Raw genomic sequence first — 15946 nt, 5'->3', positions numbered from 1 at the left:
TAGCCTCATATCCAATCAGGAACCTACCTGAAGCTGCAGAGGAAAAAATATCTATACCTGATAAACCTTCCATGTGTCTTTCTATTTGGATAATTCAGAAAGAAAAAAAAGTCACCATATTTAATTATGTCAGGTTTCTCTTTCTAAATTTCCTATTTACTTCAATACATCTGCTTTTATCCTAAGTTTAACAACATGAAATACTGTAACAATATTAGCAAAGACTATAGAATGGAAGCTTACAAAACGCAAAAGCATTTGTATGCACTAAGTACCTATTGCTAAATTCATCTTGCAATGAATCCCTATTTAATACACTACAGTTAAGTCATTTCTGCATTCCTAAAGATTTTTAAACTCTCTAGAATTCCAACCAAAAGTTTACAATTGAAGTTACTATCTATGCTGTTAAATAAGTTCTTCTACGAGCCTCCCAAATTTCCGTCCATAATACCAGATTTCATCCAGATTCTTCTCCTGTCTTCCTACAAGGCTCTGAACAGTGTTTGACTCACTCTTTCCACCACAACCTCCTCAAGGATGCCTCACCAGCTAAAGGGTTTATGATTTTTAGAGCCTCCTGAACATACTCTCAGCAAATTGATCATTCTCTAGATCATTTCCTATCCTGATTTTCTGAGACAGATATGAATACATGAATAACTTACTTCAAAACTTCCCAAAGTACCCAAATCAAATTACAAAATAAATTTCTACTGCTTAGGTTGGTATTCACATTCCATCAGGATTAGACCTCAAAGTGCACTTTCAGGTTCATCACAGATTTTTCCCCTAGAAAACACTGCACTATACTCAATATTTAATATTAGTCCATAAGAGCATGTATTTGCCCATGTCATGCCCTCTGCTGGGAATGTCCTTTATTTCTCTTCAACTATCCAAATCCTATCCATCCATTAATGGTAAGATGAAACTACCCCTCCTCAGCGCATCTCCCGACTACCAAAGGTAGCGGTGAGGCTGTCCTCTGCTCTAAGCATTTAAGTCCATGCCTTCCCTGTGTTTTTTGTTTCTTTGACAAAAATTATTTGATTATATCTGCTGGCTGTCAGACACAATGCCGGCTACGGAGACACAATACCAAAGGAGCAAAAGGGCATAGTCCTCCTCTGTGTCAGTGGAGGCAGACGGAAGGGATACAGTTATCTTTTGAAAACTGGTGAGGAAGCACTGCAGGAAGAAAGAACCAAGAGCAAGGTAGACGAGAGTGTGCACATGAAAGCAAGTGAAAGCAAGCCAGCGCTGCTAGATCGAGTCTGGTGTGCAGAGCCTCATGAAGGACTGAGAGGTTGGCAGAGCCAGATGCAGCCAGGGCAAATTCCAGATTGAGATGAAAACACCTGGAATTTATAATGCACCGACAAGAAGCCATCAGAATCAGTGCGGCACTCTCTGACTTACTCTGGAAAGGTGGTCAGCCTGGCTGCTGTGTGAAGACCTATGGAGGAAGCAAGTGTTGATACATCAAGACAAGAGAGGAGGTTTTTTGTGTTAGCACAGAACAAAGAAGATTGTGATATGGTTAAAGGAGATGGCAGTTGTAGCTCCGAGGAAAGGGTGTTTCCATAAACTTGTGTGAACGAAATGAGTCAAGGTAAAAGCTAGATTGGGAGAAACCCTTTCATTGCTCACAGAAGGCCTGGCTCCGCTGGTTCCCTCTGGTCGCCGCTCCGCCCCCAACTCTCTCCCAGCCCTGCCCATGGTCTCCTCTCCACCCACCCTTCCCGGGAGCAGGCGGATGCCCTGAGAATAACAGGCTCCGGACCAATTACGCAACAGAGGGGAAGAGAGAACAGCCTCTCTCCATCCCTTGCCTGGGAGGATGAGGGAAGAAACACCTGCTGATATGTACAGGGGTTTCTGTAAATATTGCAGTGTACCCCACAGCAGTGAAGGCAAGGAAGGTGCTGGGCTCTTTCAGGATAGGCGATAAAATTCTGACAAATGAAGGAAGCAGTCAATGAGCATTCATATTTCTATGTGCTGTATCTTACCCAAAAATCCAAAAATTTTTGAGACACCATCTTGTGCAAGTATTTGTTCTGCACATGCCGATTGTAAGCATTGTGTAAAGGTATTTTGGAAACTTAGAGCTAAATGACTTTGGAGAAAACATTGTAAAACAAAACCAATGAATTCTCTTCCATAGTAGAAAATAGCTATCATTTTGGCCCTTAGGTATTTTGGAAAAAATTGAGAAGAAACCTGAACAAAATAAGAATGTGAAAGCATGCATACATTTGAGAAAAACGAAGTGCAGGTGGAGGCAACAGCAAGTCTAAGAGCTCTAGGGCAGGAGTATGTTGGAAGAGTTGGTGTGCCTGCTGTGGATGAAGGAAGAAGGTGAATGAAAAGAAAGAAATTTTGAGTGGTATTCAGTGGATAATCCTTTGAAGGTCTTTTGTAGTAGGAAAGGGCTGTGATTTTTTTTTTTCTTCCCTTAGGGTGAAGAGAAGCTGTTACAGGGGATGACATGGCAGCCTGAGAGTAGCAACAGTTTCCTCTTTATGTATATGAAGATGAAAGAAAACCACAGTGGCAATTTGGATAATGGAAATGACGTGTGTGGGTAAAATTGTAACATTTCCAGAATATCTCGCCTGGCTTTAGTATATCTGCATATCAATAGGCATTCAGAGGTGGAAAGAAGTATGGCTTTAGTACATTTGCATCTTTCCTCAGGGGTGGAGAAATTCATCTCCATATCACTGGGTGATTACCTGGGCAACAGAGGGCTTATCTGTACCTGAGAGGTGAGGGGAGAGGGCTGCTCTGGTTGCTGCTGGGGCAGAGAAGAAAGATGGCCGGACCGCAGTTTGTGAGCAATAAACGGGTTTTAAACTACTCCCTTTGACTGATTTTGGTTTTTTAGAGGTATTTTGCCCCAGGATTTCCTCTCCCCGGACTGACACGTGGGTAAAAATTTCTTCCTAACCAGGGTTCAGCAACTTGTTCCTTTGTTTCTTTTAAAACAACGACAGATTCTGTGCCATCACAACTAAGTTTGCTTCCCAGTTGTGCCATAATACAGAAAAACAACAAAGTGTTTTCGTAGTGTAAGGCTCTGAAAGCATAAAATGGACAGCAAAACTCCCAAAAAAAGTAAACTCCCAAACTATATCCTAAATTTAAGTGTCCCTGCCCCAATCCCTGGTAAGACATGGGAACAAGTGTGGGCCACAACTTGTCCAAAAGAGAGCTTAGAAAAAGCTGTATCAGGAAAGGTGGGTGTGGATTTATACGTTGAGAAAGCTGCCCATATTTTGCCACAATTACTGAGTGTTCCCGTCTAGTCATTAGTCCCTAAATCCTCACTTTTAAAATTTTAGTACAGCTTTTCCTTTTTGAATACAAATAACTATGAACTAAATACAATCCATGCTGAGGACTAACAAAACACAATGTTTACCAATGCTTATTTGTTCTGACATTATGATTGTTTTTAATTCTTACTAGACTATTTCTTAGAAAAGGGAACACAATACTAACCTAGGTACAAAAGAAAGTGCTTTCTGCGGTAATAAATTTCATTGAACAATTTAGTTTTCACTGACTTACCTATCATTTGACTTCTACTTAATATTTTATGATTGTTTTCTGTTTTCGGTGTGTTTCTTAGTTTGTACTCTAGTACAACAGGTTCCTGACGGCATTTTACTAGTAAGCAGTAGGTTTATTAGCTAGTTTCTTTTTTTAAGATGTGAACATCTAAGTGGCAAATAGTTCATGCTAACTGCAGAAGCTAAACACCAAAACTCACCCATCAGTCATACACTAGCAAGGAAGCCTACTACTACCGATTTTTTAAAAGATGAAGTGGTGGGGGAGTGAAGAAGACTCAAGAGTTACGACTGATGTTCCCCCCAGAGTACTTACATAGCCACCGTTATTCATTGTACCTCTAAAACTATGAATTTCTCTCTCTCTAGCTGATTTGATTTCAATCTCTCGGCTATAGGACTTCTGTTTAATTAACATTCTTTAAGACTCTTACAGTACTACATTATTTACCAGATTAGTGCCTAATAAAGGGTTTTAATGGACTAGTTCCTTTGATAGGGTATTTTTTACATGATAGGGGATTTTATTCTTTTCTTATAGAATTACAAATGTGACCAAAATCGAAGTAAAAACTGTGCCAAAATATTTAATAATTCCACATTTCCCTATAAAACAAATTAAATTATAAATTGCTTGAGAACTGACGTTTTCTTTGTAATTTCTTGGTGCCTATTATTTACCATTTTAAGTACTCAATAAAAGCTGCTACCTGCTTTTCCAATAAAGTTGCAAATTGACTTCATTGCTTCCTTCTGGTTTGGGGGAGGGAAAGAAAAATAGTGAGCAAGTAGGGGAATATAAATTATAAAGACACTGTTAGACTGTTAAGTTGATATAAATCCTGAAAGAAATGGACTCAAATTACATTTACTACAAACACAAAGAGAAAACAGAATTGAGAGGGTCAGAAAGAAAGTACAGACCTACTCTCAATGCTCCAAAACCAAATTCCCTGGAGTACAGCAGAAAGAATTCTTTGGCATGCAAATCATTCTGCTTTCTCTTTGATCATTCTCAAATTCTTAAGAGGTAAGCTCCAACAAAAGCAGGCTCCTCAAAGATTCACTCCAAAACACAGTGACCAGCACTTGTACTGCTAAACGTTAGGTAGAGCTCTACACCTGAATCTCACTTAGGAAAAACACTCAGAAATCCTTTGGGAAAGAACTCTTACTGTTTTTATTTTGAAAACAAACACAGACAATAAGAAACATGAAAATAATCACTCAGACAATACAAATGCTACACTCCACCATTTTCATTAAATAGCATCAGAAAACTCCAGCAGGAGAAAATTAATAGGAAAAATTATTTGGAATAATGGTGTACAAGAGTAATGGAACAGAGTTTCAGTAACAATACGTTATCGGAAATAAGGACGTCTAGTATCCTTTTGCTTACTGAGGGTTTAAAAATGTACCAGACATCTTGTACACTGAATCACCTGAATTACAAGTAGCTACTATAAATGAGAGGAGACTCTACATGTTTCTTTTATCATACTCAAGGGTAGCAAAGTATAATTTTTAGACATGCAATATTTGCAGTCTCCTCCAAATTTGAGACATTTCGTAAACCTTGACTGACTGCATGTGCTTTCCTAACTGTGGTGGGACAGTTGGGGAAAATTAGTACATGGTAGATCTGTGTGTTTTTAGACTGTCATTATAGGTCAGATTTTAATTGAATTCTCCCAGATAACTCCCAATTTTCTGTCAGGTTAACTAGTTTTCACAATAGAGGCAAAGAAAAGGGATCTTCAAGTCAGCATTAAGTAAAAGGATTTTTATATAAATTCCTGAGTCTGACAGCTATGCCATGAAAACTAGTTAAAAATCAATAGCATGTGTGGTATTGAGCAGAATGCTGAAGGACCCAATCTAGACATTTCCGTGGCCTTTAACCACCAACTAACAAAAATATTAGTATGTTGTGTTTTCCACTTCCCAAGTCTCCTTGCTTCTAAGGTAAAAACATTAAAATGAAATATCCAGACCTGAATTTTAACTAGTATGTACAAATAGACTAGACTATAACCTATTGGTTGAATTAAGATTATTTTTCAAGTGAAAAAATTTCATGCTGAACTTAAAGTCATCCTTATTAGTTCATATGAGAAAGGAAAGAGACTAGTTCAGACACTACAGAAAACAATTGCTATCATCTTTCCTGTATGCCAGCAATCTTCATTCCATCTGTAAGTGAGTGGCGAATGTGGTCCATCACTTGTTCTGTTCATCTTTTAGGATCAGCCCCACCACTGGGGCTTCAACCAAACAATTTCATTGGTTAACTTTTAGAAAAGTATTGATTGTCTTTCTCTAAATATGCTAGGAGCTGCAGCAAACAAAGATGAACTAACTAGACAGGCTCTGATGGGATGCAGACTACAAATAATTACAATAACATCAGGACCTGTAAAGTTCAAATGCAAGCCCACTCTTAGTTTGGACTTCCTTCCTTCCTCACATGTGTAGTGGGTAAACCAGTACTAGGTAAGTGATTCCATCAACAGGTTGCTCTTCAAAAAAGCTATGATCCCACTCAGTACTATTACCTGACTTATATATATGACAGCACTAGTCTTCCACATTACCAAATTCAAAACTGTATGTCCGTAAAGGTTAATTTTTAACTTCTTTTGAAGGATTTGCTCAATTCCTGTCTTACCTAAATAGAATGAATAACTCCCCTCTGAATAACACTCTTTGTACTCTGAAGTCCCATGTACAATGTACAAATGTTCTCTGATGGGCCTTCTAGTTGTCTCTCCATTTGCAGCCATGCGATTTGATACCTGTGGGAGGGAGTAACCTCTCTGTCCATTGGATGAGATCAAAGAAGTATATAGCCATATTGTTATCTTGTGACCATGAGGAGACCCTGGCTTAGGACACAAGCCAAAACCATGGACTACAGAGTGAATAACTGGAAAGAACCTGGATCCTTCATGACTAAATGAATCAACCCAGAAGCCCATCTCTATACCTTGCAGTTACAAAAATGAATATACCCTTATTTTTAAGCTACTCATGGTGTCTTACTAAGGGAGGTATCAACAATAGAAATTCCTTATGTTTTTAAACACCAAAATTTCTTTTACAGGTCCACCTACACTGAGTAAGTTAGGCAAATAAGTTGACTGTCACCCCACTTTACAGCTAGAGGTCTCTGGTATTCATTAGGAATAAATGAAAAAAAAAATTAACTAAATACTTTTTAAGTCCAGAGCTTTTGGATACTGGCCAATTGTTGACACTAGAATTTGAAGATGTGATACATATACACAATGGAATACTATTCAGCCATAAGAAAGAAACAAATCCTACCATTTGCAATAACATGGTTGGAGCTGGAGGACATTATGCTCAGTGAAATAAGCCAGGCAGAGAAAGACAAGTGCCAAATGATTTCCCTCATTTGTGGAGTATAACAATGAAGCAAAACTGAAGGAACAAAATGGCAGCAGACTCAGAGACTCTAAGAATGAACCAGTGATTACCACAGGGGAGGGGTATGGGAGGGCGGGTAGGGAGGAGGGAGAAGGGGATTGAAGGGTATTATGTTTAGTACACATGGTGTGGGGGATCACAGGGAGAACAGTGTAGCACAGAGAAGGCACACAGTGGATCTGAAGGCATCTTGCTGCACTGATAGACAGTGACTGCATTGGGGTATGGGTGTGGACTTGATAATATGGGTAAATGTAGAAACCACATTGTTTTTCATGTGAAACCTTCATAAGAGTGCATATCAATCATACATTAATAAAAAATTAAAATAAAAAAAAGAAAAATATAATATCTGGAAATAGAAATTGTCACTTAAAACAATCAGAGAATTTTATACAAGTTTATTATGGGCCAGTTGGTTAGAAATATAAGTGGGTCTTTGATTCAGACAGGTGGAAAAGAAAGAAGACTGCAAATGAGGTAAAGAATGAGAGTCTATAAAATAACTTAGACTATAAAGTTGGCACTTTAAGTTTGAAGCTTGTAAACACCATTTCAACCTGTATTTCACATTTTGTACACTTCAGTTTTGTAGAAACATTGAGCAAAAACATCTGCTCTTGATCTCATCTCTGTAAAAACTTTTTGTCGATAAAGATTGGCTTCCATAAGCTCAAGACATTATCATTACTCAAAATGATCTGGAAGCGATGCTAAAGTCATGACAACGTAAATTCTCTTTCGGCATACTGGGTTCTTTTTTTTTTTTTTGCGCTCCCTCTAGCTGTGGGAACTCAGAGATCAATACCCTTCAACATGAGAATTCTGCAGTGAAATTTTCATTTGTAACAAACAGCAACAAAAAAGCCTCAAGCATGCCCTGTCACTTTCAGTGTAACAGAAAATGCACGAATAAACTCTTACCCTTGGGTCACTTTTGACAGCAGGCAATACTATGCCAGCTCTTATTAAAGACTATTCATATCACTGCCCCCAAAATTTCCTTTAAAATTACCATCTTTTGTATTTGAGTAATAGGATGTCAGCTTTGAAAGTGCCAGTGAAAGACAGGACCTGCCACCATAGTTAATTCTCAGCACTGTTTCCACACCAGGACAGCTGACCCAGAATGGCGTGTCTGTTGGTTAGCAATATTTATTTGGTGGCTCTCTGGACAAACAAGAAGAGTTATTGCTCTATATTAGTTTTTAAATAAAGTATCAAGTCAAGTTTCACCTATAAGTATTAGATATGTAACAAACTAAAATATGTTGAAAATAAAAATACAACTGTCAAAACTCTCCAATTATGTTTTTAAAATGTTAGCAGACTGGACAACACATTCAAAGCACCATCATATTTTTACTCAACTGGTACAATATAACATCTAAAACCAAACAGAGGTTAAATGGCAGAACTTTCAGGAAGGGGAAAAAAAGTCAAAACTTCCTATGAAATTCATTCTCCTTTTATAAATCATATTGAAATTATTATTTATTCCACAAGTAACACTCCTAGAACAGCCATAAGGCAGTCTTTTTCACATAAAGACCACGTTTTAATGAAATAAAATCTACTTTTCAATTCAGATAAACAGAGGAGATCTAGTAATGCTGAAATAAATTACTCTTTAAATAAATAGGCATGATACAGCTATATGAAAGAGGGAAATATATCTTTAAAGGGAACACCTGGATAAAAGTTTCAAGTCTACCTTTTATAAACTGATAATTACATTACAGGGCCACTTCCTCAAAAAACATATATATATTAATTATGTATAAATAACTGTAAGATACTAAAAAGCACTCTAGGTACACTATTAAAAGCCACCACCTCATGCAGTGGCTGGATATCATGAATGCACGTTCAGTACTAGGCAGATACAGTGAGCATGGTGATGACTCAAGAGCTCAGCCACCTCCCTGGATCTGTATGTAGCATACCAATCACTGAAAATTACCCAAGGACACTTTAAGGCCTTCAGGAGAGAAAGATGCTGAACAGCGCTCCACAAAGATGGCTATACAGGCATGCATGGACACAAAATAAATTAATCTCTCTACCTGAGCACTGGAGTCAAATATTATCATATTTTCTTATTATCCAATTAACAGGGGCTGTGATTTCATGAATTTAAGCAAGTGATATGAGCTGACTCTGGAAACATGAGAGAAGTTTATTTAAAAGTGAGTCATATCCAGTCTAGAAGATAATTTTTTTTTGATGAGCTATAAAATATCTCAAGATAAAAGCATTACAAGTGGTTAGTAGCATTATTTAATAATGTTAATGTGAGATAAAGCTGTGGTGGGAAAGAAGGAACCCAACATCAGGAGTCAAGAAACATGGGGTTAAATTCTGGTTCAGTCAATTATTAGATTTTTGTGACTCTGGGCAATTATCAAACAATCTGAATTGCAATTTTCTTCTCTCAAAAGTATTAAAGGTAAAAGTATTAAGATCAAGTACATCTTAAAATGAAATAATATATGTAAAAAGATATTTGATGGCAAGCATAATAAAATGTATTAACTTCAGTATGGACATACCTCATACTCTTCTTTCAGCCTCTGGACAAGACACATGCCTTGCTCTCTGCCTACTGGCACTTCTTTCTCTTACCTCTGCCCCCACATCCACCCCGCCTTCACCTGGGCAACTTTTTCTCAACCTTTGGATCCTATCTCAAAGAAAACTTACAAAGGTTTTCCCTGGCACCTCTGACAAATCTCAGCCCAGTTTAAATATTTTTGATAGGATATCCCAAACTTCTCTGTGAAGAGACTTACATAGTCTGTAATTATTTTCGTTCATGTCATTATTGACTGATGCTTGCTTGAGTCTACTCAACAGAGCTACATTCTCTTGAAATTTCCATGTGGAAAATAGATTCCTAATTTTTTTAAGGTTTCAGCTCAACTGTCGCCTCTCAAAGAGACATAACTTCTGTGTGTTGAAAGACATCATAAAGTGACCTTAACTACACCATCAATCCCCGTCATTTTGTGTTTTTGTTCTTCTTTATAACAGGTACTATGACTTGATAGATTTTTAATATCTTTCCATATAGCATATTTCAGTGTTAGGTTCTATATGAGCAGGGACTTTGTATTCTACTTACATTGTATCTTCACCACCTGGAACAGTGTATGGAACTCAGCAAATATTGAGTAAATGTAATACATTGTGCATTTGTGCTTGCTTTTCCAGTATTCTCCTCAGATATGTAATGATATGGCATAATCCCTCACATTGCCCTAGTAAACTTAGTATCCAGGATACTAATGAGGACCTCTTACCAAGTCTAACTTACTATGATTCTACAGAGGGCCAGAATTGAACATCCACCACTGGGTTTTCACATTGGTAAAATTTACAGGTCTACCTGGGGAAACTGTGGCCTTGACCTCATTGCCACAGGCTTTGAACAACAAAAGTAACAACTGCAACAACTGCTTTAAACAGAGGAATGAATCTTAAAATTAAAATGCAAACTAGGTGATGGCAATGTGGAATGAAGTGCTTTATATGGTTAGCCTTATTAGAGCTTTTTAAAATAGATGTCTTTCAATGGAAAAACTTGTTGAAAACAAACTATGCAACTACAGTCTTAATTTTATCTTAAGGCATTATCAGAAATTAATGCTATGATTATCTTAGTGACTGGACATGAAAAGCACTGGAATTAAAAATCATTCCAAATATATACAAAGCTGCTTTTGTTCTAGTAAAGCCATACAATTTCAGAAGTGAAAGCAACTTTACTTTACCTCTCACAATAAGCTGAGCAAAATTGGACACACCAGAACCTCGTTCTGACTGAGTCACACAGCGATACAAATCCTGGTCAGTTTTTGTCACTTCTTGCAATCTAAAGGAAGCAGCAAATCTTCTGTGATTGATGTTCTTCGTCTGGGCTACTGGTATATCTTCTCCATTTCGTCTCTGCAAACAGAAACCAATCTTTAAGAAACAGATTCTTAACATTTCCACAAATCTAAAACATCTTATAAATCAGTATCTATGATAAATTTTATTCCTGTTGCTAAATTAGGAGGAAAATACCTATGTAGCCTCACAAATTTTTACCATTGTCATTCCATCAGGGAAAGTATGTAAACAAATATTGGTATCCTTTAGGGGGTGGACACTATGGTAGTAATCTCAATTTTCTATAAAATTGCTATTAGTTAAAAGTATATGAATGAACAGGACAGTTATTGTCTCCATGGCAAATGATTCACTGACCCCTTCTTCCAAAGTACGTATATATATGAGCTTCTTTTAGACCTTATACTACACTGCATGTTCTGTAATAGATTTGTCCCCATCAGAAGACCAAGACCATTCCTAATGCATCTTAATATTCTAAATGTGTAGCATGTGATAAATCACAGGATGAAAATAAAATATTCATGAATAGAGTCAAACGAAAATCTCTGTAAACTTTCATCTCTTCAGCATTAATGACAGCCAATGTAAATCATTTAAAAGAAGTAATCAAAGATAAAAGCGTATCTGTCAACTTTCAAATGAAATACTGGAAATCCTATGTACAACATCAGGTGCCTCACACAAGACCAGCAAATGCAAACTGTAAAAGAAATCACTGAAAAATTCAACCACAATAAAATGTATAACTTCTATATATTGAAAGACATCATAAATTTGGTGAAAAAAACAAGCCGTAAACTGTGATTATTTGTCATGGAAATAACCATCAAAAGATAAATAGCCGGGTAATGAATGTAAAGATCTGTGGCTCAATAAGAAAAATTACCAACAATCTTATCAAAAACTGGACAGGCTATTTAACAAGAGAAAAATACAAAGAGACCCCCAACCTAAATTTTATAACTTCAGTATGTCATAGAGAGCACAAAGGAAAAAAGAAGAGCCACAACTATAAGAAATAATTGGTCATGATCCTCAATCTCATTTCTTGTTGGTGAAATGTTTAGTATCACTGGTATACTTGCACACTACTTGAAATATCATTTCATACTACTAGCCATGGAAAACAAAACCCTAAAGTTACTAACATAGTGTAAATTGTTAGACTCCTTTTGGAAAATAATTTGCTACCATTTAGTAAAGTTAAAGATGTATATAAACTTTAGGACCCAGAAATCCCACTTCCACATTTCTGTATTTGAATCACTTCCATATGTCATCAAGAAGATATGATTAAGAATGTTAAATTCAGAATCAGTTTTTAAAGTTTAATATGGGAGAGATCCAAATATTATTGACTATTAGATAAATAAACTGAGATTTATCCATTCAATAAAATACAATGTTGCAGTTAAACTACACAAACTACTGAAAAATTAACCATCAGCAATCACAAGCCAGTACTCACCAGGCTGTAGCATTCCACTTACTTAAAATACATATATACATGTTTAAATATGTTTTTTAAAATCCTCAACAAAAACTATGAGATAAAAATGCAGAATGTTAACTTTTGTTTAATTATAGTGATGGGTTATCAGTGATCATCTTACTGTTTTCTATAATTTTTTTGTATGTTTGAAATACATGGTGTTTTTTAAAACAATAAAAATTAAGGGATTGCTATATTACTTTAATATATTTTTAAATCTTAAAATCCACTGTGTCTTTAATCAACTTTTTCTCCAAACCTGAAATTATATATATATGCATATTATATAGTATATAAATATATGTTCATGTAAACACATACATACATACATACCTAAGAACACAATATCTCAATTATTTTACCATTTCTCATTCAATCAGTTTTTGTTAATTCTTTCCTTAGCCACCATTCCATAATTTTTGCACCAAGATCCCTGATCATTCCCCTGGATAATAAGAGAAACAAAAGCTTATATTCAAAAGCCCTGAAAATATAAAGCCATAAAATGACACCTAAATTCTCTCTTCCTTCAAACACATAAACAAAAAATGGATTATGTATGTAAATCTTAGACTGCATTTTTTTCAATTATCACATCAATTGATACAGTCTCTCTAAGTGGAAGGCTGATCATAACTAAGCACTCTTTACACCCCCATAAATTCTCACTTCCGTCTCCCTCTAATTTATCCTTCCAGTTGTGATCACCTACCGACACCTTTCTCCCTGCCATTTATATCTCTCCATTCTTTTCCAATTCCACCCAGTTCCTGCTGCCTGTCCTGCCTTCTGAATTACTTTGGGCATGCACACAAACACACCTACATCTTTTTAATGCCATGCCTTTCAAAAACCCTTCTTTCATGAAGAGATTCTAAGTACACACAACCTTTCCCTTTCAATACAGGTATATCTCCAAGATATTACAGGTTTGATTCCAGACAACTGCAACAGAGCAAACATTGCAATAAAGCAAGTCAAATGAAGGTTTTGATTCCCCAGTGCATATAATAATTATGTTTATACTATATTATAGTCTGTTAATTAGACATAGCATTATGTCTAAAAATACAATGCACATGTCTTAATTTTAAAAGATTTTATAGCTGTTGACTGATCAGGATGGTGGTTCCTGAGGGATGGTTCAAGAGGTTTAAGGTAAGAAGTCATCTCTACTACAGAGGTTCATAAGGTTTGAATGGCTGTGTCAATTTCTTAAAATAAGACAACAATAAAGTTTGATTCACTGGTGGATTCTTCCTTTGATGAATGATTTCTCTGTAGCATATTATGCTGTTTGACAATATTTTACCCCAATAGAGCTTTCTTTCAAAATAGTAGTAATCCTCTCAAACTCTGCTGCTGTTTTATAAATTATGTATTTATTATATTCTAAATCCTTAGTTGTCATTTCAACAATTTTCACATTATCTTCACCAGAAGTAGCTGCCATCACAAGACACTCTTTCTTTATCCATCAAAAGGAACTCCTCATTTGTCCAAGGTTCACCATGAGATCGCAGCATTCCGGGCGCATCTTCAGGGTCTGCTGCTAATTCCAGTTCTCCTGCTCTTTCCACCACATCTGCAGTTACTTCCTCCCCTAAAGTCTTGAACCCCTTAAAGCCATTCATGAGAGTTGGAATCAACTTCTACCAAACTCCTGTTAATGTTGATATTTTTAACTTTTCCCACAAATCACAAATGCTTTAAATGGCATTGAGAGTGGTGAACCATTTCCAGAAGATTTTCTGTTGACTTTGCCCAGATCCATCTTAGGAACCAGTATCTATGGTAGCGATATCTTACAAAATATACTTACATAATTTGAAAGTCAAAATTACTCCTTGATTCATGTGCTGCAGAATGGGTGTTATGTTAGCAGGCAAGAAAACAACATAAAATCTCATTTTACATCTCTGTCAGAGTTCTTTCTAATATTTTGAAAGGAGTCTTTTTTTTTTTCTTAATAGTAGGTTTCAACAGTGTGCTTACAATATCCAATAAACCATGTTGTATACAGATGCTCTGTTATCTAGGCTTTGTTGTTCCTTTTATAGAGCATCGGCAAAGCAGATTTAGCATAATTTGGAAGGGCCCTAGGAGTTTTGGAATGGTTCCTGAGCACTGGCCTCAACTTTAAGGTACCGGCTGCATTAGCCCCTAACAAGAGAGTCACCTTGTCCTTTGAAGTTTGAAGCCAGGCATGGACTTCCCCTCTTTAGCTATTAAAGTCTAGATGGCGTCTTTTTCCTATAGAAGGCTGTTTCACCCACATTGAAAATCTGTCATTTAGTGCAGCCACCTTCATTGATTATTTTAGTTTGATCTTCTGGATCCCTTGCTATAGCTGCTACATTAGCACTTGCTGCTTCACCTTGCACTCTTCTGTAGCAGAGATGACTTCTTGCCTTAAACCTCAGGAACCAACCTCTCCTAGCTTCAAACTTTTCTCCTGCAGCTTCCTCACCTCTCTCAGCCTTCACAGAATTGAACAGAGTTAGGGCCTTGCTCTGGATTAGGGTTTGGCTTAGGGGAATGTAGCGGCTGGTTTGATCTTCTATCCAGACCACTAAAACTTTTTCCACATCAGCAATAAGGCTGTTTTGCTTCTCTTATCATTATATGTTTGCTGGAATTACTTTATGAACTTCTCCTTTGCATTCACAACTTGGCTAACTGTTTGGGGCAAGAGACCTAGCTCTCAGCCTATCTTCTTTCCTCAAAATCTTAATCATTTTTAGCTTTTGATTTCACATGAGAAACATGCATCTCTACCTCTCACTTGAACACTTATAGGCCATTGTTGGGTTATTAATTGGCCTAATTTCAATAGTTTTGTATCTCAGGGAACAGGGAGGCCCAAGCAGATGGACAGAGACCGGCAGACAGCTGGTTGGTGGAGCAGTCAGAAGACACACAACATTCACAGGCTAAACGCACTGTCTTACATGGGTATGGTTCATGGACCTACAAAACAACTACAATAGTAACATCGGAGATCACTGACCACAGATCACTACAATAGATACAATAATAATGAAAAAGTTTGAAATATTGCCAATAACACCAAAACATGACACAGAGACATGAACTGAGCAAATGCTGTTGGAAAAATGGTGCCAACAGAATTGCTTGACGCAGGATTGCCACAAACCTTCAATTTGTAAGAAAAGGCAGTATCTGTGAAATGCAATAAAGCAAGGTATGACTGTAATCATCATTCCATCTTTTGATCCTAATTTGCATTTGTCTCATAATGCCACTGTCCTCCAAACTCCTCTCAGAGGAGGGTTTGTTTTCTTCTGTGACCTCACCCTTCTTCAGGGAAGGCCACTCTTACCCTGGTTCCTTACTTGCAGATGACTCTTATCCTAAACAATATAACAACTTCTCAACGTGTGGAGTTCCTAGATGCCTAACTATCACTGCCATCACAGTTATCTACCAGATGAAAATATCCTCTCCACAACAGTCCCGTGAATATTTTTAGTGATCTCAAAACTCACCTTTGTCTCAGAGA

The 15946-nt window shown here is 36.9% G+C and overlaps 1 protein-coding gene across 7 annotated transcripts in view; it reads right to left on the bottom strand.

The window, feature by feature from the left end:
- PTPRK (protein tyrosine phosphatase receptor type K) overlaps positions 1-15946 on the bottom strand; it is a 582621-nt gene that overhangs the window by 256508 nt on the left and 310167 nt on the right. For all 7 annotated transcript variants that reach the window (XM_057489274.1, XM_036903846.2, XM_057489272.1 and 4 more), the window contains exon 6: positions 10808-10982. In XM_057489274.1, the coding sequence (XP_057345257.1) occupies positions 10808-10982 (175 nt within the window). The remainder of the gene's footprint in view (positions 1-10807; positions 10983-15946) is intronic.

This window comes from Manis pentadactyla, chromosome 12, assembly GCF_030020395.1.
Source record: "Manis pentadactyla isolate mManPen7 chromosome 12, mManPen7.hap1, whole genome shotgun sequence".
Lineage (NCBI taxonomy): Eukaryota > Metazoa > Chordata > Mammalia > Pholidota > Manidae > Manis > Manis pentadactyla.
The sequence above is the reverse complement of the archived record's forward strand: the minus strand, read 5'-3'. Positions and strand labels throughout refer to the sequence as shown.